Source organism: Alexandromys fortis, unplaced genomic scaffold (assembly GCF_014885135.2).
Source record: "Alexandromys fortis isolate MF-2015 unplaced genomic scaffold, M_Fortis_MF-2015_v1.1 scaffold_2_1_26212458, whole genome shotgun sequence".
Lineage (NCBI taxonomy): Eukaryota > Metazoa > Chordata > Mammalia > Rodentia > Cricetidae > Alexandromys > Alexandromys fortis.
Window position 1 is genome coordinate 24,427,180 of NW_026067930.1, and position 21,100 is coordinate 24,448,279.

Below are 21,100 nucleotides of genomic sequence, written 5' to 3' on the forward strand. Positions count from 1 at the left end.
GGAGTCAATTTTAAAGAACACTTGAATAAGGAAAACGAATGGCCCATGTAGTTTACAAAACCGTAACTTTGTTCAGATGCATTGCAGAAAAGGTAAAAGTTGCTGTGCCCGAGAGAAAGGTAATCTGACTTATTCAGTATCTCAGAACACAGGGTTCTCTTCTCCCTAGTGCTCTTCTGGCTGGGCCACGACTTGTGAGCAGAAGGCATCCTCCACCACAGGAAGAGGGTGGACCAGCGGGGACAGATGCGAGCCTCCTGGGAGTAGCGTGGCTCTGGCTGGAAGCTGAGTCCAGCTGTTCTCACACCCGCCTCACTTCGGTCTAAACCGAGAACTACCTTTCTGCACGGGGATCGCGCCCCGCGAAATCATCAAGGTAAACAGAAGAAGTCTGGACTACGGTATCTGCCCCGACCGACAGACTCTCGCGAGATCTCGGGCAGTCCTACTAGTTTCGATGAAGACCTCGCGAGAGGGCGGTGTCGGGGGCGGGGCCCGCCGTGGCGGGAATTTCGCCTGCTTCCGGTTTGGTCCGGGAAGGTTCCCGGTTCTGGATCCCTACCTGCGTGTCCCCGGGAAGGGAGCGTTCGCTGGGCCCGGGGTCTTTCCGGTAGGGTGGCTCCGTCTGAACGCCGGGCTGGAGCGGAGGGAGGCGGCGGGTCTGCAGCGCCCGGAACCCCGGCTGAGGTACGTGAGGGCCTCAGCCCCCACCTGTAGCGGGCAGGGAGCGAGGACCGCGTTGGCAGCCTTGGCGGCTCGCACGTCTGGGGCCGGGACCCAGGAAGACGCCCGGGTGCTTGTGGACCTTTTCCCTTGTCAGGTTTCTCTGCTTTAAGTTTGTTTCTTCCGTGTGCTAAGGGGACGTTTTGGGTTCCCGAGGACGCCCCTTGCCTTTCAGCTTCTTCCTGTTTCTCTTCGGAGCCGTCCCGATAACTGTATTGAACTTTGCAGGGCATGACGTGAATAATGGATGGCGGTTCTGCCGTGTCGACTTTCCTGACGGACAGCTTAGAGCTGGAGCTGGGGACAGAATGGTGCAAACCCCCTTGCTTTTCTTGTGCCTTTGACAACAGAGAAGGCAGAGGTTTTTCCGGAGAGTCCTATCTTGCCGCCGGCTCCCTGAAGCGGTAGGTAAAAGAGCAGGAGCCCACCCGTGTTGTTTAATTGTCACTAAAGTCCAAACTTCGGTGCCCACCATGCCTTGTTGGATAACTAGTACCTAGAAGGTTCCAGCCTATGTGTGTGCCCAGGCTGACTTTTGAGTATTTTCGGAGAACTTGCTTGGTAGGAGCGGGTAGCTGAATACTGACATGTAAGGGACTTCGACTGCTTTCTGAGCAGTCTAGGAATTGGAATACCAGTTTTGAAATTGGTATTTCCTTCTAAGGACAGCACCCGTCTACGAGTTTTCAGGAGTTTGTAAGCAGGACGCAGCTGGTTTTGCTGCTCCAGTTCTCCCCAGTCCTAGCTGTCTGCATCCAGAGTCATAGCTTCCATCGGTTGCATAACTGTAATTGATTGCAGTAAAGCTGCTGATCTTGAATTATTTTGGCAATGTCTCCTGAAGCAATTTTATTAATGAAGGAAACCATTTTTGCTGATTCTATGATTATACTTTTTTTACCCTTAAAGCACATTGCATAACTTTATAATGCCATTCTTCAGTATTAATTGAGAATATTCGGTGATTTAGAAGCCCACCGTCTTGTTCAGAGGTAAAACGCTATGACCTAGGACCACCATGTATATTGCCCAGAATCCTTTTAGACTTTTCCTTTTGAGTCGCATTGCTTTTCTCCTGTTTTAACAACGTAAGGTGTGAGATACCCAAGCATTTCCTGACGTACATGCCATGTATAGTCCGGATTCAAATGACTAAGCCAGCATTTTCATTGCAGGTTGATTTTAAATCTTGATCCATTACCAACTAATTTTGAAGAGGATACAGTAGAACTATTTGGCTTCCAATGGGTTACTGAAACAGCATTAACAAATTCATTTCGAGAGCTCTTCCATTTATTCAGGTACATGGATGTCTATTATTAAGAGTCTAGATGCTGTCTAGTTTTACATTGCTAGGTTTTCGCCCAATGTTGGAAATATTCCCCAATGGGGGAAGTACTCTTGTTCATCTTACCATTATTAACATAATAGTTTTAAAGAGTTTTTATGTTGGGGTTCAGAATCCTTGAGTGTGTGTGCACGTCTGTGTGATGCTAGAGATCAAATCCAGGCTATTATAAATATTAATCAAGCATCCTACCACTGAGCTATTTTTGCATTAGATAAATATTTATATGCATGTATAATATTCTATGTATAACACATATAGTATAAGCATTGTTTTTGTTTTTAAGACAGGGTCTCAACTGTAACCAGTGTGTAGCTTAAGGTTGGCCTGGAATTTATGGCAATACTCTTGGCTCAGCTTAATCCTTGCTGAAATTACAGGCATGAGCCATCACACCTGGCCTTTGTTTTTTTGACACCTTGTTTCAAAGACATGCATTTAAAGATTTGAAATATATCTTGTAAGCCCTCATCAAAAACTATCAGTGAATCTTGTTTTTTTAATTTTTTTTTCTTTTTAGATTAAAGTAGAAATCATGGTTTGCATGCTCTTTTGCATGTGTACATGCATGCCGGGTGTCCGCAGAAGTCCTAAGAGAGTATTGGATTCCCCATGGAATTGGATTATGTATGGTTGTTTGCAGCCATATGTGCTGGGAACCAAATGCATGTCCTCTGTGGGAGTGACAAATGCTCTTTACTTTGAGCCATTTCTCCAGCTCTCTTATTTGAGAGAACAAGCCAAGCGATTTTTCTATAATTCTGCACATTGTAGTGAATGGGTCTCTTTATCCAAGACCATTTGAAGGCACGTAGCAATGATGACATGGGATTACTATCAGGAATTAAAATGAGGTATCATATGGCTTTATATATACATTTTTCATTTATGTAATTGTTTTAGTTTGCTTTTCTATAGCTGTGATTAAAGACAGTGACCCGAAGCAACTTGGGGAGAAAAAGGTTTTATTTAGCTTACAGTTTGTGGAATCTGAGAGGAAGCCAAGGCAGGAGCCTGAATTAGGATGAAGCAGTGACCACAGAAGAATGCTGCTTTCTGACTTGTTCCCATGGCTTGTTCAGCCTGGTTTCTTATACCACCAAGGACTGTCTGCCCAAGGATGGCACTATCCGCAGTGAACTGGGCCTCCCATATCATATGAACCTTTAATCAAGAAAATGCTCTACAGACTTTTCTATAGGCAATCTGGTAGAGGCATTTTCTCAAAGGAAGTTGTTCTCCCCAGATAACTAACTTGTATCAAGTTCACTAGGACAGTAAGTCTTTTTTATTTTCTGAACTATTTTATAACTGTGTGATCCAATGTAACCTAAAACTTAACCCCCAGAATGTTTGTTGTATCTTATTAAATTTCCTGATGATAGAAATGAAAGTTGTGGTTTTTGAAATAGTATTTGAGATCCATCTTCTATAGATATTTTTGTAAGTTTAGATGGAGATTTTATCTTTAATAATTTACTATGTCTGAAACTGACCTTTTTAAAAAAAATTTTATTGATTCTTTGTGAATTTCACATCCTGCATTCCCATCCCACTTATCTCCACATCTCCTCAAATCCACCCTCTGCCTTTACAACCTCCCCACAAAACAAAACCAAATTTAAAAGAAAAACTAAAACTAAAAAAAAAAAAAACAAAAGAAACAGAAAAAGAAGACTCTTTCATAGAAGCTTTTAATAAACATTCACAAAGTAAATTATAAAATAATGCAGCTATCCAGTAGTGTTAGAAATCTGATCCATGTGATTGCTATGTGCTTTATTACATTATGCTAAACTTTACTCTTTCACGTTTTAAAATCAGGCAACAGCTCTTCAACTTGGAATCCTTAGCACAAGTCAGCTGTGATTTTGGTAAGTTAATGTGTGCTTAATTACAAAAAAGGATGCCACTCTATTATTCTATTGCAGTGTGACGTGTGATTGGGTTTCATAAAAACCTGAAGTAAGTGTTTCAGAGGCTCTCAACCTTTGGGTTCCCACCCCTTTGGGGGTTACTTATGAGAGTCCTGAACATCAAATATTTACATTATAATTCATAACTGGAAAAAATTATAGTTATGAAGTAGCAATGAAATAATTTTATGTTTGGAAGTTGTTACAACTTGAGGAACTGTACTAAAGCGTCACAACATTAGGAAGGTTGAGAACCACAGTGTATTTGGTATTCTGAAGGAGATTTAAATTTTGTTAAAGGTGAGATTTATAATATTTTTTTCAATTATGTAGAATTTAAGGTAAATCTGACTTGAAAAAACTTAAACTTTTCTGAGAGAACTATTCCTTTGGAGGTGAGGGGTGGGATGGCAAACATAAATACAAGATAAAAAGTAACAGACCTCCTAGGACTCTTGGTCACCTTCCTGCTGTCTACTTCGTTTCCCTTTGGCATTTGGTGGGTTGCTGATTTTAGTGGAGTGGTACAGGTCGGCTGTGAAGGAATTGAAGGGCAGTGTATTTATTGAAGGCCGGCTGCTTCTCCTTGCAACAGTTTTAGTGTGGTGTAATATTTGGAGTCTTGACTTTGTGTTCAACTTAATTTCTAGTCTCAGCTAATTGTGTGTCTCTTATGTAACAATTTTTATCTTATTGATTGAGCTCTTGTAAAGTTTAAATGCCATTATGCATGTTAAGTGATTCTCAGTGTACATCAAATGCCTAACAGGTAGAGATCACCTGGAACATATTTTTGGTCAGATAGGTTCATTAATTTCCCAAAGCATTGTCTTGCTGATTTGGGTAAGAAGTAAGGGTTGATAGGACTTTATTCTGGATTGGATGCTGTTAAGGAGCAAAGGCAGTTACATGAGACACAGGAAGGAAGGTTGGGAAGGGCTCTCACTATTTAAACTGGGATTAATAGCATGAAGATAAAGATGTTGTCTGTGGCATTTGAGTGCATAGTGCTTTATTTCTGTGTTCAGACATGATTATAAAGGTTTGACTTGTCACTTTACCATAACCACAGAGTCCTCTTACTTTTGTTTTTAATAATTTTTTTTTTTTTTTTATTTTCTAGAATCATAGCCTAGCTGTTTCTGGTAGTTGTTAACTGTCAGATTTGTCCTTGTTTTCATAGGATGTTAGTAGTAAATACAAATTATCATTGCTGCATTATGATTTAGTGAGACTGTTTCCCACCTGACATGCAGAGTACTCACTGCCTGGTGTGGGGAGTTCTTGTTCTGTCACTTAGGTTCCCAGGTTTGCTTTCAGTTGTGGCAGAGTTGATCCATCTCAATTACATGAGGTCTATGTATAATCACTGTTTATAACCTTGGTGACTGCTTATTTGTCCATCGTTGTTTTTATTGATCTGTTTTTACTGCTTAGTGTTTATTCTGGTTCTATGATAACTTTTTCTGTTTCTTTGAATATCTAATGATGTTACATTGTGGTATATGTAGATTTTATATATTTGCTTCTAGGAATTTTTAGTGTTCATCTTGCTAACTACTTTTTGTTCTGGCTTACTGTTTAATACTTGTATTCTGATAGGTCTTTCTGAGGTTTGTTTTCAATTTTATGAGGGCTTCTACAGGTAGCTTCTAGTAGCCTAGGAAGAAGCCTAGCAAACCTTTCTGATGTATGGTGGTTTAGGTTTTCCTTTTCTGCTAATTAGGAACTTAACTGTCCTAACTGGTGTGTGCTTTGTAGAGTTGTTTCCACTGTTCTCTAGTCTAAGGTGACAACAGTGAGTAATCAGCAGCACTAAGGAGACCTGGAAATTACCACTCTTTCTTATATGTACAACAGTGAGTAATCAGCAGCAGTAAGGAGACCAGGAAATTACCACTCTTTCTTATATGTACAGCAGTGAGTAATCAGCAGCAGTAAGAAGACCTGGAAATTACCACTCTTTCTTATATGTACAACTTCTTTGTTCTGTCACGCTTTTGTCCAATACGTTTATTTTTTAATTGAGATTGGCTAACTCCTTAAGTGGACTCTGGGTAGGGGTTGGTATCCCTCAGATAGTGGCTTAGAAACTACTTGATCATGGGAAGCTGTTAGGATTAAAAAGTTCCATCTCTCTAGGACAGAATGTTTGCCATGATTCTAGTACCTGAAAACTTCATGTTGTTTCTGGTTTTTAAGATAAGAGATATAGAACATCTGCACTCTTTATTCCATTTTGCTCAGATGCAGAGGTTTTAGCAATTTTTAGAGAATAATATTTTCAGGGCCTGATAATTGTGAAAATGAGAATTTGTCTATTTTGTATTGCTGTGTCAGAGTACATGAGACTTTTGTTTTGATTTTATTATATAAATAGTTTTGATTTTATTATATAAATAGTGACATTGTATGCACTTTGACTTGAGAACAACAAGAAATAATTCAAAGGGCCAGAGAAAGGGTCCTTAAGCAGGTATTACTCTTGCAGAGGAACTGAGTTTTGTCTCCAACATTCACTCATGTCAGGCAGCTCACAGCCACCTGGCATTCTAGCATTGGGGTGTCTGATGGTCTCTCTGGGTACCTACACTATGCACAGACAGGTAATTAGAAGTAAAATGAAATCTTAAAGAATTTGTGTTTTAAGCAGATTTTGCAAATAGATTATAAGAAGGTAAAGCATATGTTGTGGATTCTCTTGTGATAGGAGAGACAAGAGAAAGTGGGTTATTTCAACGTGTCTTTCTTGTAAACTTAGTAAGACTTAATAGATTAGATATTAAAATAAACCTGTAAAAAAATTAGCCACTATTCACTGACAATTGTTTAGGCTATCATTGATAGTGTCTGTTTCCTTTTCAGGGAAGATAGCCACCTTACATGCCAAAGCAGACAGTATTAGGCAGCAATGTGTAACGTTTCTCCACTACATTAAAGTTTTCATCTTCAGGTAGGAATACAGATGAGTGGTTTTCTTACTGCATGGATATCTGTGGGTATATTTACACAAACTTGTATATTTATTCTATCTAATGCCTTTTTAGGTGCCTGAAAATACAAGATGCTGAGAACCACAATCTCACTCTCCATCCCTATGAGGCTTTGGAAGCTCAGCTTCCTTCAGTGTTGGTTGATGAACTTCGTGGATTACTTTTGTATATTGGACATCTAGCTGAACTTCCCAGTGTTACTCTAGGAGCATTTGTAAATCAAAACCAGATTAAGGTTTGATTAGTTTGTTTTTTAAATTATCCATCATTTTTTCTCTCCCAAGAGAAAGAGTATTATGCAAGAATAAGAACTGGTACAAGCATGGCATAAAATGAAACTCTGATCTCCTGTATTGTTAATTATGTATTTTTTACTATATATACATGTGCCTCACCTTAGTTTCTTCATTTATAGAATTATTTAACTTTCAGAAATTTTGGGAAGAATTAAATGATTGGCTTGTCTAAAGTGCTTAAAACACTACCCTGAATCAATAGCTGTTCTCTATTTGAAAGTGTAAATGCTTAGAAATTTCAAATAAAAATTAACCTCTTTGAAATTTCTGTCATTCTCATCAATAAAGGTTTGGGAAATGCCATGTCATTTATATATTACAGTAAAATTTAAGAAAACATCTTTTATTTATTTGTTTTAAGACACTGTCCTAGGAATCCTAGGCTGGCCTTAGTATGCCTTCGACTTCTGATCTTCTGCCTTTATCCCAAGTGTTGGGATTTCACACCGAAGCCATCGTGCCCAGTTCATGGAGTGCTGCAAATTGAATCTGGGTGTTTATGCTGGCATGGCACACTACTAACCCTTACCCTCAGAGAAAAGTCATCATATGGAAAATCATCATATGGAATTAAACTCTTTCACATCATATCACAGCTTAATGGTAGAATATCAAATGCAGTGTTGGGTTCAATCCCTCAAGACTTAAAAGGAAAAAAATTTGCCTTTTGAAACCCACATTTATGTATTCCAATATCTCAAACTTTGTTGGAATGTGTTTTAACTGTGCCTCTTTTTTCCAGTAGTGATAAACACTCTGAAGTTTGATTTTTTTTTTAAATGGTATTAATAGCACAGTTTAACTCATAGGCAAATTCTGTATGTGAAAATTGGAGCATAAATGACAAATTATGATAATTTATGGTATTCTCTGAACTTTTAATCTCTCCTATTATATTTGAGTTTAATATCAATTAGTTTTTAGTAACATGATACTTGTCAAAATTTTTATTTTGGTGAACTTTAATAAATAAGAACAAGAAAATATTGATTTGATCAGAGATTAATATGTAATAATGAGTTCTAAAATAATTTATAGGTTATTATGTCTAATCTATAGAAAGGAAGTCAGTTACTACTTTTATAAATTCTGTCTTGATAAAGACACGTGGAGGGTGGTTTCCCTTTCTGGTTTCCATAAGTTGGAGTGCTTGTATTTTCTAGATATCCATCAAATGTATAAGAGAATAAACATGCATAACTTGTTCCTTAGCAGAAAGAAGGCTTTGTGTGCAAGAGCCTTTATTTTGATTTGGGCATCTTGAAAAATAGTTTATAAAGTCTAGAAGACTAAATATTAAAGCAGGAGAACATCTTAAAATATAAAGTATATACCAAAATAAAATATTCTTTTAAAAACTTTAAAATTATATAATATATACCTATATTATATACAGTATGCCATCTTTCTTACATATAAAAAGCATTATTTTAGCTACTATTTCCATTAGAAATGTTATTAGATGTTTTGTATCACAGTTTCTTCTATTTCTTTTTGTTTCTTTATCATCAATTAATTTGACTTTCCAGATAGGTGATTGGTGTGTGTGTTAGGGGGGTCCTATATATATATTTTTTATACTATTTGTGCTGTTAAAAATACTTTGACTTTTACATTTGTGGCTACAATTCCTCTCTTTTGCTTTATGTAGGAGGCAGGGTGCTAAAGAGATGCCTCAGAGGTTAAGAGCCATGAGGCTGCTCTTTCCAGAAGACTGGGTTTGATTTCCAGGAACCGTGTGATGGCTCAGAAACATCTGTAACTCCAGTTCCAGGGGATCTCTTTTGGTCTCTGCGGTCACTAGGCATGCACGTGGTGCATATATATACATGCAAACAAAACACCCATCCACATAATAATTAAAAAATATGTAGGGAGATAGTAAATCTGATAATAGTTTCTGCAGATGGATGTGATATCTTTAATGTGTTACATTTTCCCCATTAATTTGAAATGTTTTATTTATTTCTTTCCTGTTCCTTCTGCTTGTTATCTCTCCCTGTGCCACTATTAGTCTAGCATTTTTGTGTTTGTATATTTGATAGAGAAAACCCTTCATAATTTTTTCTGAGTTCAGTGGAACTTGATAATGTCATTGTATTGTTTTACAGTGATACTCTGTTCACTAGTGAAAACCAATACAGCATAGAGCTAAAATTTTTCGTTTGAGTTTGACAGAATTGAGTTTGAGTGCTCAATCATGGATTGAGAGAAAAATTCTTCACCTTTGTCGCCTTCATTTCTTGATGAGAATGGTCATATAGTTGGCATCATGATCTGAAGTTCTCATTTTTATATTTTGTGGTTCCTTTGCACTCACTTCATTAAAGGGTATTTCTTAGCTAATTTCTGAAGGAAAAACTGCATCTTAAGATTCCTTTATAGCCTTACCACTAAATAGACACAGTGGTTGGCTGAAAGGGGTCTGTGCTGTCCCAACCTATTTAGCCATCTCTATAATGTATCTGTATTAAACCAGCAAGTAAAAATGTATCCTTTCAAGGCTCTTCAGTGAAAGAATTTCTCTCTAATCATGACAAAATTTTTCCCAGTCTTTGGATGGGTAATTGGTTCTTTGGGTGGGTGGAGGAGTTTTGTTATGTAGTACAAAACACCTAGTAAAGTCTAAATTTTTACTACTAATAATGTCATTCACAGCTCTTCCCGCCATCGTGGCATTTATTACATCTCTACTTGGATACCCATTGGCTGGTGCTGGAAATACTTCACATGCTGGGTGAAAAATTGAGTAAGTTTATGGTTTCTGCTGTTACAATCCTAACTTTCGTTGTTTTTTTTTTAAAATGAAATTAGCCAACTGAATACCGTGGCATATAGTCTATAATCCCAGTTCTTGTGAGGCTGAGGTAAGAGAATTATGAGGCCAGCCTGGATTGAATGATGAATTCTGGGTTGGCCTGTGCTATGAAGAGAAACCCTGTCCAAAAGAAAATAATTAAATTATAAGTACTTATGCCATTTTTAAAAAGTAAATAGGTAATGTTTATCCCCCATTTTCTTCCAGAGTGTCCATCAATCATGCCCAGATAAGTGGAAATTGCTCCATCAGTTTATTTTTCAGTCTTTGATCTGTTGGTATACATGTATTCATTTTTGTTTATAACTGGTATGGTTGTACTTTTCACTGTGGTCTTTCATTTAGCAGATTGTGTATGTGTGTTACACGTCTGTGCTGCAGTCTGTTTACACTTGTGGCGTGTATAGTGACTAGAGGCGGCATCAAAAATTTCCACCTTATTCTAGGCCTCTTATTTTTGTTTTTTTAAGACAGAGTTTCTCTGTTTCCTGGCTGTCCTGGAACTCACAGAGATCCATGTGTCTCTGCCTCCTGAGTGGTGGGATTAAAGGTTTAGGCCATCACTGCCTCACTGAGACAAGGTCTCTTACTAACTGGACTTGAACTTGCCATTTTGACTAAACTGACCTGCCAGCAAGCCCTCAGGATCTCCCTTAGTGATGAGTTATAGGCCCTGCTGCCATGGGATGCTGGGAATCAGAACAGGATTTTTGTAGTGATGCAGCAGCTTTTTAGACATCTGTTTGGGAAAGTACATGTAGTTCAGTTATACTGAGACTTGTGTTACAGCTCTATTGCACTAATTCAGCTGTGTCTCTTTTTAACAGTAGTTCCTGGATTCTTTTATAAATGTTTCTCAGAAGACACATATACCTTTAATCTGTGTATATATTCTATAAAATATTTTCTTAGACATAGAATCAAATATTGAAGCTTTGATGCTAATTTTAGATTATGTGCCTTTTCTTCAGACTCTTGTCAGCAATATACTAATGTACTGCTGATACACGGAAAACAATGCCAGATGTCTCTTTTTCTTCCAGGGTTTTCTGGTTATCAGTTAACTTCAACATCTTTACATAATTTGATTTTCTTTTGTAAATTTTCTAATTTTCTTAGGGCACTTTGTATATATGGATAGTAATCTTAGATTTCAGATGTGGGGTTTTTTTTTTTTTGTTGTTGTTGTTTTTTGAGATGGGGTTTCACTATTTAACCCTGGCTGACCTAGACCTCAGTGTGTAGACCAGGCTATCCTGCTGTCCTGGAACTGAAAGAGATCCACCAGCCTCCACCTTTGTAGTTTGGGGATTAAAATGTGCCACTACACCCAGCAAATGCTGTGTTTGTATTTTTTTTTTTAATCTTGCTGCTTGGCAGTTTAGGTTTCAAAGACATATATATGTCAATAACTACTTTTAATTATTATATATATGTCTATATATACAGTACATATATAAACAAAGTAATTTATAGATTTGTAATGATTATTTTAAATATATTTAGAATAATATTCAAGTGGATACACTTTGTAGGTAAAAGTTTTGGTTATTGTTTACCTTGGTTTGCTCTGTTTTAAACAACAAAACAATTCCAAGATGTGAGCACACTGGCCTCAGTTAAAAGACTAATGTTGCAGCCTCTTTGTTTTTAGAATCTTTGTAGATAAGGACTGGTGATTTTCTTTTATTTTAAAGCTATAGAGCAGTAAGCTTTTCAAAGATGGCCTCATTAATACAAAAGAAGTTAATTAATCTGAATGTCGAATTGGAAAAGATTTTTTTTTTTTAGGTAATGCTTGGAACTATAAGCAGTTATTCTAGAATTTAACTTACAAAAAAATCTTAAATTGTGCTTTACTTTAGAAAAAATGAAGTTGTAAGATCATTTTTTTGTGAGAATTAACTAAATCTGAGGTTTTAAAGTAGAATTTATATTATTTTGCAGAACAAGTTGTCTATGGTCATCAGTTTATAAGTCAGACTGGTGAAAGTTTAACCAATGTCAGCCTATTTGAGGAACATTGTGAAAATCTTTTCTGCGACTTAATAAGCCTGTCACTCAACAGATATGACAAGGTAATGCTTTAAGAATTATTGATGTTTTAATGGCAACAATCCTTTATATGTGGTTTAATATATAAGAATTCGAAGTGGTTTCCATGTTACAATTTTTTGTTTGGTATTTGGTTACTAGTATCTGGTAGCTAAATGGGATGAGAATGTAAATGTTTACATTTGATAAAATGTTTACATGTATATATTGATATGTGTATGTATGTTTGATATAAATGTTTACAATAGGCTGGAATTCATCTTTCAAGTTAATTTTTAAAGTGCTACATTAAAATACAAAGTTAGGACATTTTAATGAGGTCATGTTTTAATAAGCATATGTATTATATAATGCTTGAGTTAAGTTAAGCATTTTTCAAATCTTTATCATTCTGGTAAAACACATTGTTCAAAATACATTGTTCTAGCTTTTCAAAATATTTAGTGTGTAACGTTAATTACTGTGTACGGTTGTGTACTGGAACTCCATATTCCTGCCTAACTGTAGCATGAAGCATGTTTATTTTGCCTTATAAAATGCAAATTTATTTCTAAGTTTCTTTCAGGAATCCCTCTCCCTACCTCCTTCCCTCCTTTCTTTCTTCCCTCCCTCTCTCCCTCCCTCCCCCACCCCGCGTGTGTGTATGTGCATGTGTGTGTGTGCATGCATGTGCATGTGTCTTAGATGGAACTGACTGAGGATCAAAACAGGTGTTGTGTAAAGAATGTTGTACTAGAAAATACTTTTGCCAGTGTTCCTTTTACTTTCTTTAGTGGCTGTTATACTGCTATGCTGCTTTTAGTAGTCCTGACAGCTTTTTCCAACAAAGTCTTAAATGTGTACTGTTTAACCCATGCTTCAAAATATTTATTGTGTTTGTTCTTTTAGCTGAAAATCAGGGTTGTTGTATCCTTTGGTTGTAACAGGAAACTTTTTTTAAAAAAAGTTAAGGAAATGACACTTTTTCTTAAACTGAGAAAACATTTTAACTCTTTATAACAATTAGCTATGTGACGTGTAAATAGCTCTTTCTTGCTGCAGGTTAGACCTTCTGAAGCATTAATGATTAATCACTACTCATGCTCCTGTGTTAAAGAATTATGGGTTCTACTTATTCATCTTCTAGACCACAGAAGTAAATGTTCAGTTGCAGAAGTAAGTTCATATATTGAATTTCTGTATGTAGAAGAATGGCTACTCAAATCACACACAGTATTGTTTGCATAGTTGGGTATTCTCCTAGATGAGCCTGTATCTTCCAGAGAACATGCATTAATAGAATATATAAGGAAGTTTGTTGTAAGAGATTGACTAGCACTGTTGTAGAAGCTTATCCTAGGATGGAGACCGCAAGAACTGACTACACAAGTTACAGTCAGAGTCGAAAGGCTTAAAAGGTAGAGGAGGTCTTCTCTGCGAGCTTTTCTAAGTGAAACTGCAATTCCTGACTTCAGAAAAGTATTTTTGGATGAATCAGTCAGTATAAAGCAGAGTTGGAGTTAAGAGTTGTGGTTTTGTTTTTGTTTTTATAATTACATCATTTCCTCCCTCAAACAAACCCTCTCATCTACTCTCTACACCCCTGGGTCTTATTCAGATTCACATCCTCTTTTTATTATGTGTTTTTTATTTGTGTGCATTGCTGGTTTTCTCTGGGGAAGGCTTGTAATTCTTTCTATAGTGTTGAAGCCTCCTGTGCATTCCCTTTCATATTAGTATGTCTCTTGATGCCATTCTTGATTAGCTGTGTTTAGCAGCCATGTTGGTGACACAGCCAGATTCCTGTTTCTGTGACCCTTATCCCCACCATCCCCTTCTGAAATGATCCCTAATCCTGAGGTGCCATAGTTTGTTGTAGATGTTATCAGATGGGACTTTGCAGTTTGGCCAGTTGGGTTTTTTGCTATGGTCTCCAATTATAAGTTTCTCTGAGGAGATTTGAGAGCTGCATGTATCTATGGGAGGAAGGACGGCTTTTTAGACTGTTGTTGGGTGTTGTGCTGACTTAGGTGACAGTTGTAGTTTCATCTTAAGATTCATGACTACACTAGCCTAGAGAAGTTGGTTAGGTTTCTACTACCAGATGGGATTTCCTTCTTGAGTGGGTCTTATGAATCCAATTAGAGAGTTGTTGGTTACTGCCAAGGTATGATTGCCACTACTGCACCTTTATGGTCATTATCACCTGTTGATTGTTGTTCATAGTTGTCATAGCTGGTAGAACTATTGGTTACTTCCCTCTGTTAGGAGCTTGCATGGAACCTTCTGGTATTATGAAAGCTAGTCCTCAGGGAGGGGGCTCCCAGGTCAGATGGACTTTGGATTATCTGCCCCTGTGTCTCAAGATGTAGCGTTTAGTAGGGATGTACCTTTCCTCTGGGGGTCTTATGCATGCTGTCACAGTCTTACTGGAAGCTGACAGCAGTCCTCAAGCACACTCTGGAGTAAAGGTCTTTTTCTACAGTCCTCTTATGATGGAGGTGGGTCTTGTATCTTATCTGTTGATTTCATTGGTTAATAATAAAGAAACGTTGGGCGCCATCTGTTGAAATAGGAGCAGCGGCGCTGCGTCCCCGGCACCCAGCCGCCCGCATGGCTAGTTTATACCCAGAAATAATTACACGGAAACTGTATTCTTTCAAACACTGCCTGGCCCGGCTAGGTCCAGTTTCTTATTGGCTAGCTCTTACATATTGTTCTAACCCATTTCTAATATTCTGTGTAGCCCATGAGCTGGCTTACCAGAGAGGATCTTAACCTGCATCTGTCTGGAGTGGGAGCATCATGGCGACTCCTCCTCTAACCTTCTTTCTCCCAGAATTCTCTTCTGTATACTCCGCCTACCTAATTTTCTATCCAATAAAATGGGCCAAGGCAGTTTCTTTATTAGTAAGAAATCATTCCCACATCATTTCCCCTTTTTCCGTTTAAACAAAAAAGAAAGGCTTTAACTTTAGCATAGTAAAATTACATATAACAAAACAGTTATCAAGTAAGAATTACAGTTACAATATTTATATCTATTTTATCTCTTACCATAACTAAGGAAAACTATAACTATTCATTCTTCAACTCCATCAAAGACTCCAGAAGGATATAATATTACCTAAGTAAACAAGAAATAAGAAAACTCTAGAAATGACAGAGACATCTCGCTGCCTGGACAGTCACCCAAAGTTCTTTGGTACCGTTGGGGCATCCATCTTCGGCCTACAGGCCCATGGTATCCAGATACATTTCCATGAAGCAGGAAATTTCAAAGACAGTTCAGTCATTTTCTGCTGTGTCCTGCAGAATGTCTCGCAGACTCTTTCATGAATCAGGAACCCCGAAAGACCATCTCACCTTTAGGCAAGTTCAGCAGTCCTCTCTCTGAGGGTTCTCTGTGTCCAGTTTATGCAACAGTCCAGGCAAGAGCAGTTTCTTGCCCAAATGACTATCCAACTCCATAAGGATCCTCTTCGATGCCCATCTTCCTCTTGAAGTAGCTGGTGCTGCCAGGAGCAGACGTGTCTCCTTGTCATGAAAAGTCCTAAGTTATTAAAATATTTTAAATGCCATATTCTGCAGTCTTTGAAAGATATGAAGAATGCCTATCTAACTGAAATATATCTCTATATATCTAGAAAATCTAATTAACATGACTACAAGCTTAACTATTAGCGATGATTATCCATTAACAACCTATATTTCCTAATTATACATTACATTTTTAAATGAACTACACAATCACAATACCTTAATCAAGATCAAAAATACATATACATATAACAAAATTGACCTTAAAATCCATACCAATGCAAATTATTCATATCTATATCATATCCCCCTTTAAATGTAAAAGAACATTTATAAACAATATTTGGGAACATGGGCGTAGTTTTTTCTCTCCAAACTGCTTCCTGCTGAATAGGGGCGTCGTTAATTAGGTCGTTCATGATATAACCTGTGTGCTAGTTTCATCTCAGTTGGCAATTGAGCGAAGCAATTTTTTGAGGGTGTTCACAGCAACCTTTCAGGAGGGCGTGGTCTATCATACCAAATCGGAATAGATGCAATCCACAGGGTCACATCCTCTGTGAAAACAAAAGAAGGACTTTTCCAAAGCATCATAACCTTAGATCCAAATTCTGAAGTCAAGATACCTTTAGAACATATGTGCAGGTTCAGCTTAGCAGCCCATATAATGAAATGTCTCTCTGTACTTAGCTCCTTCACAGTCAAAAATTTTAAAGAAAACACAATGTACATAATCCAGACTCTCTGTGAATTTTCCATTTTTACGTGGCTTATTTTTCTTTATTTCTTTTAATCTATAACTATCTGTATTCTGTCTCTTTAAAGACTTTAGCCTTTTTTTTTAAACCATTAACTTTATTCTCTATATTCTTTTTCTTTTCTCTCTCAAGCCTACGTACATTCATCCAACAATGTGGTCTTTTATGTCTGAATCTGTTTTATTGTGAATCTGTAACTTTTTTTTACTATCCAGGAGCATTTTTGAAAATGTTAAGCACTTCTTAAAAACTTAAGTTGCACCATGTACAGGTAATACGGTACTGCCTGTGTCCTGCCCAGTCTAAACCTTAACTGCGCAGTTTTAAGGTAATTACGGTAGTTCCTGCCTGAGATCAGCACAGTTCAGCATGGCACAGCCCCTCCTGCCTCAGAGTCACCTGGTGCCTCTGAGCTGAGCACAGTTCCAGGCACACAGCAGTTCACATTGGAGCCGCAATCAGCAGTCCAACTCTGAGACTGAGCGTGCAGCACAGAAACTCTTTTCATCCAAGTTACAGCCAAATCTGACACGCAGAGCACTGCGCAGTCTGAAAATGCGTCTCTGTATGGCGGCAGGAATCCGCCATGCTCTTTTGTCTTCCTAAGCCTGATTCGGCCTTCTGCCCAGGTGCAGGCGGGGAGCCCTGAGCCATCTGCACAGTCTCAGAGCACTCTCCTCCGATCCCAAGTGGGGACACAAACATCAGTCCCATAAAAGCCTTGAAATGCTTTAAAGCCAGAATTCATGCAGGCAGCACAGCCCCAGGAAGTGTGCTTTAAAATGACGCAGCTTTTTTTTTTCTGTTGTTATTGCTGAATCAGGAAATCTCTTTATGGCACGCCACCAACAGAGAGCAAAACTCTGTGTTAAACTCTGTTTCCCTTATTTTTAAGCCTTCTCAGGTTTTTAAGTGGATTTAGCCCATCACGTCTGGGCGCCATCTGTTGAAATAGGAGCGGCGGCGCTGTGTCCCCGGCACCCAGCCGCCCGCATGGCTAGTTTATACCCAGAAATAATTACACGGAAACTGTATTCTTTCAAACACTGCCTGGCCCGGCTAGGTCCAGTTTCTTATTGGCTAGCTCTTACATATTGTTCTAACCCATTTCTAATATTCTGTGTAGCCCACGAGCTGGCTTACCAGAGAGGATCTTAACCTGCGTCTGTCTGGAGCGGGAGAACCATGGCGACTCTCCACTAAGCTTCTTTCTCCCAGAATTCTCTTCTGTTTTCTCCACCCACCTAAGGGTGGGCCTATCAAGGGACCTAGGCAGTTTCTTTATTAATAAGAAATCACTCCCACATCACTCTTAATTTTTTTGTGTCTTCCTATCCTGCCTCAAACCAGTTTCAGTGTGGCTTTTCATTTTTAGAAACATGTTAATGTTTCCTATGCTCAAAAATAATCAGTGTTTAGAAGATGTACTGAATAGAATATAAAAAGAATTAATTGAATCCATCTATATTTCAAATGAATTAAAACAGTATAGAGGTTAGAAAAAACTAATATAGGTATTATTAGAATATACCAATTTGTCTGTGTTCTTTTAAGGTTAAACACAATTTTATAAAGAATATAAATAACAGGGTTTCACTATTTAGCTCATGCTATCTTGGAAATTGTACTCTAATTGTCTCAGCATTCTTAATGATGGAATTATAAGTGTGAACTACCTTTTTAAATATTATTATTATTATTATTTTTTTTTTTTCGAGACAGGGTTTCTCTGTGGCTTTGGAGCCTGTCCTGGAACTAGCTCTGTAGACCAGGCTGGTCTCGAACTCACAGTGATCCGCCTGCCTCTGCCTCCCGAGTGCTGGGATTAAAGGCTTGCACCACCACTGCCCGGCATAACTTCCTTGTGTTTTTCTTTTAGTATATTCTGTAGGCCTGGATTTGTGAATTTAAATTTGACTTTATTATGGAATATCTTCTTTTCTTCAACTATGGTGATTGAACTTTTGCTGAGTATATTAGCCTGAGCTGGCAGGTGGTCTCTTAGAGTTGGCAGGACGTAAGTCCAGGACCTTCTGGCTTTTAGAGTCTATGTTGAAATGTTGGATATAATTTTAATAGGTCTGCCTTTATATGTTACTTGGTCCTTTTCCCTTGAAGCTTTTAATATTCCTTGTTTTATATGTTTCATGTTTTGATTATTTTACTTCTCTGGGATTTTTTTTTTTCAGATCTAATCTCTTTGGGGTTCTGTAAGCTTCTTGTATCTTTATAGGCATGTCCTTTATGTTAGAAAAATTTTCTTACTTGACTTTATTAAAAAATATATTTCTGTTCTTTGAGCTGAGATTCTTCTTCTATTCCTATTTTATTCCCAGTAGTCTTAGATTTGGTCTTTTCATAGTGTCCCAGATTTCTTGGAAGTTTTACAGGAATTTTGTATATTTAACATATTCTTTGATCTGATTTATCCATTTCTTCTGTTGTATTTTGGCAGCACCTGAGATTCTTTCATCGTTTGTATTCTATCGGTGATGCTTGCATCTGTAGTTCCTGTTTGATTACCTAGATTTTTCCATCTCCTGTATTCTCTGTTTCAGTTTTCTTTATTGCTTCTATTCCATTGTCTCGAACAGTTTTATTCATTTCCTTTCATTGTTTGCCTTTTCTTGGCTTTTAAAAAGGAATTTATTAATTTCCTCCATTTTTTTTGTTTTTTCCTCTCTTTCTTTAAGGAATTTATTCCCTTCCTGTTTTAGGACCTCTATTATCCTTAGAAAGATGGCTTTAAGACCGCTTTCTTGTGCTTCAGCTGTGTTATTCTGGCTGTTGTTGATTGTATTTTTATGCTGGTGTCTAGGCATCTGTGTTTGGGGTAATTATAGGTTTAGGTGCTGAGTTTGTCTTCGCTGTATGTTTTTTTTTTTTTTTTTTTTTTTTATTTTGATTTCTGTTTCCATTGGTCTTCTAACCAGAGTGATCTGGGATTCTGTTGGCCTCAGGTGGAGTAGGTGGGCTAGGATATGGTGATGTGGAAGAATGCTTTTTGGGGATAGGTTGTGTAGGAACTGAGGAAGTGTTGGCAGTCTGTGGACCGGAATCTTACCTTTGATGGTAAAGCAGGGACTTGCGCGTGAATTATGGTGATGAGGACGGGGGAGTTGTTAGTAGGTTGAGCAGCCCCAATCAAGAGTTGATGGTCTGCAGGCATGGGTTGGGGGGTCTTGTCTGGGGTCCTGGGTGCTGCTGTAGCCTCTAGAAAAGTAAGGGGCTTTTTATCTGAGTTGGGGGTCCAGGAATGTTGGGCAGTTGGGGCTAGACTGTGTGTGCTCTGAGGGAGTGTTGGAGGTCTGGGATAAGGGGGCTTATCTGTGGTTCTCTAAAGTGTTATTAATCATTCCCTGTGCGGATTACCAGATGATATATTTACAAGATAGATTTTCAGAACATTCTGTAGGTTATTGACAAAAGACACCTTTAAAATATAAAACACATTAAGGTTCATAATTGATGCTCTATTATATGTGTATATTTCATTATGAACAAGAAAAACTTTAATTCAGAGGTCATGAGAGTTGTGTCTTAATTTAACTGAATTATGTTCTTTTTGTTCCTTTAGTCATTTTGGAATTGGCTGAATAAAGTTCTTAAAACATTTTTTGAAAAATCAAATGACCAAAGAAGACCTTCTGCTTCTCTAACCCAGGCCAAGGATCCATTAGGATTTAGTTGGTGGATTAGTGTTCATGTAGCATCACTGTACCAGATTGATCGCCATGGTGTATCAGATGAAATGGTGAGATTTATATTTGCTCTTTATTTTTAGTGTTTGTATACTATCAATTAATATGTTTCTTTAAAGATAAACGTAAAGCAAATGAGTAGTAAATAAAAATTTAGGTTATCGGAAACAAATTTTTCTGTATAATGTTTCTATAAACATCTACTAATCTTGAAGATTTTTAAAGTTCACATTTTTATTGTTTGATAAATGGAAAGCAATTTGTAGAAGACTTGGTCTCCAATCTTGGCTCTGCTCTTAAGTTTTCCATGGACTTTGAGTAAATTGCTCAAAATTTTTTTATCCTTTGTTTCCTCATGGAAAAATCATGGCTTTGCTATGGTCCACAGTTTCCTTCTATTTATAAATTCTGCAAGAGTGTCAGAGGGAAATCACATATCTATGTCTCCCTGAAATGAATCAGTTGGTTTGTGTGAAATAAAATGAAAGTTTCTTTTGGGGCTGGAAGTACAGCTCAGTGTTTAAGAACACATACTACGCTTACAGAGGACCTGACGTTTTTTCCCTGCATCCACACGGCGAGGTTCACAGCTCCCTGTAACTTTAGTTTCAGAGGATCTGCTGTCTTCTTTGGGTCTGCTGCAGGCAACTGCAGTGTTGCACAAACCCAAACATGTACACTTGGTTTTAAAAGGCATAATTTTTTAAAGTGTTTATTTTGCATAACATTTCTTTTGACATGCTTTTCCTTAAATCTATTTAACAAACTATCAATTTTGCTTCAAAGAAGAATACAGATTTTATCTATCTTTTGAATTACTGCTTAGTTGGAAACAGTCTTTTATGGCATTACTCAATTTCTTATGATTTAAACCATCTAATATATATTTTTATGTGAATCCTATTTGATGTTTTTAATTTCTATATGTGTATAATTTCTTCCTTTCTCAAAAAATAACAGAATTTTACAAGCA

The 21,100-nt window shown here is 37.5% G+C and overlaps 1 protein-coding gene across 1 annotated transcript in view; it reads left to right on the forward strand.

The window, feature by feature from the left end:
* Positions 1–511: 511 nt before the first annotated feature.
* Positions 512–21,100, forward strand: part of Mms22l (MMS22 like, DNA repair protein) — a 105,138-nt gene continuing 84,549 nt past the window's right edge. The window contains exons 1-10 of the mRNA XM_050144948.1: positions 512–687; positions 952–1,127; positions 1,899–2,024; positions 3,896–3,945; positions 6,853–6,940; positions 7,035–7,215; positions 9,935–10,025; positions 12,042–12,172; positions 13,191–13,304; positions 20,004–20,180. Coding sequence (XP_050000905.1) covers positions 967–1,127; positions 1,899–2,024; positions 3,896–3,945; positions 6,853–6,940; positions 7,035–7,215; positions 9,935–10,025; positions 12,042–12,172; positions 13,191–13,304; positions 20,004–20,180 — 1,119 coding nt within the window. The 5' untranslated portion in view covers positions 512–687; positions 952–966. The remainder of the gene's footprint in view (positions 688–951; positions 1,128–1,898; positions 2,025–3,895; positions 3,946–6,852; positions 6,941–7,034; positions 7,216–9,934; positions 10,026–12,041; positions 12,173–13,190; positions 13,305–20,003; positions 20,181–21,100) is intronic.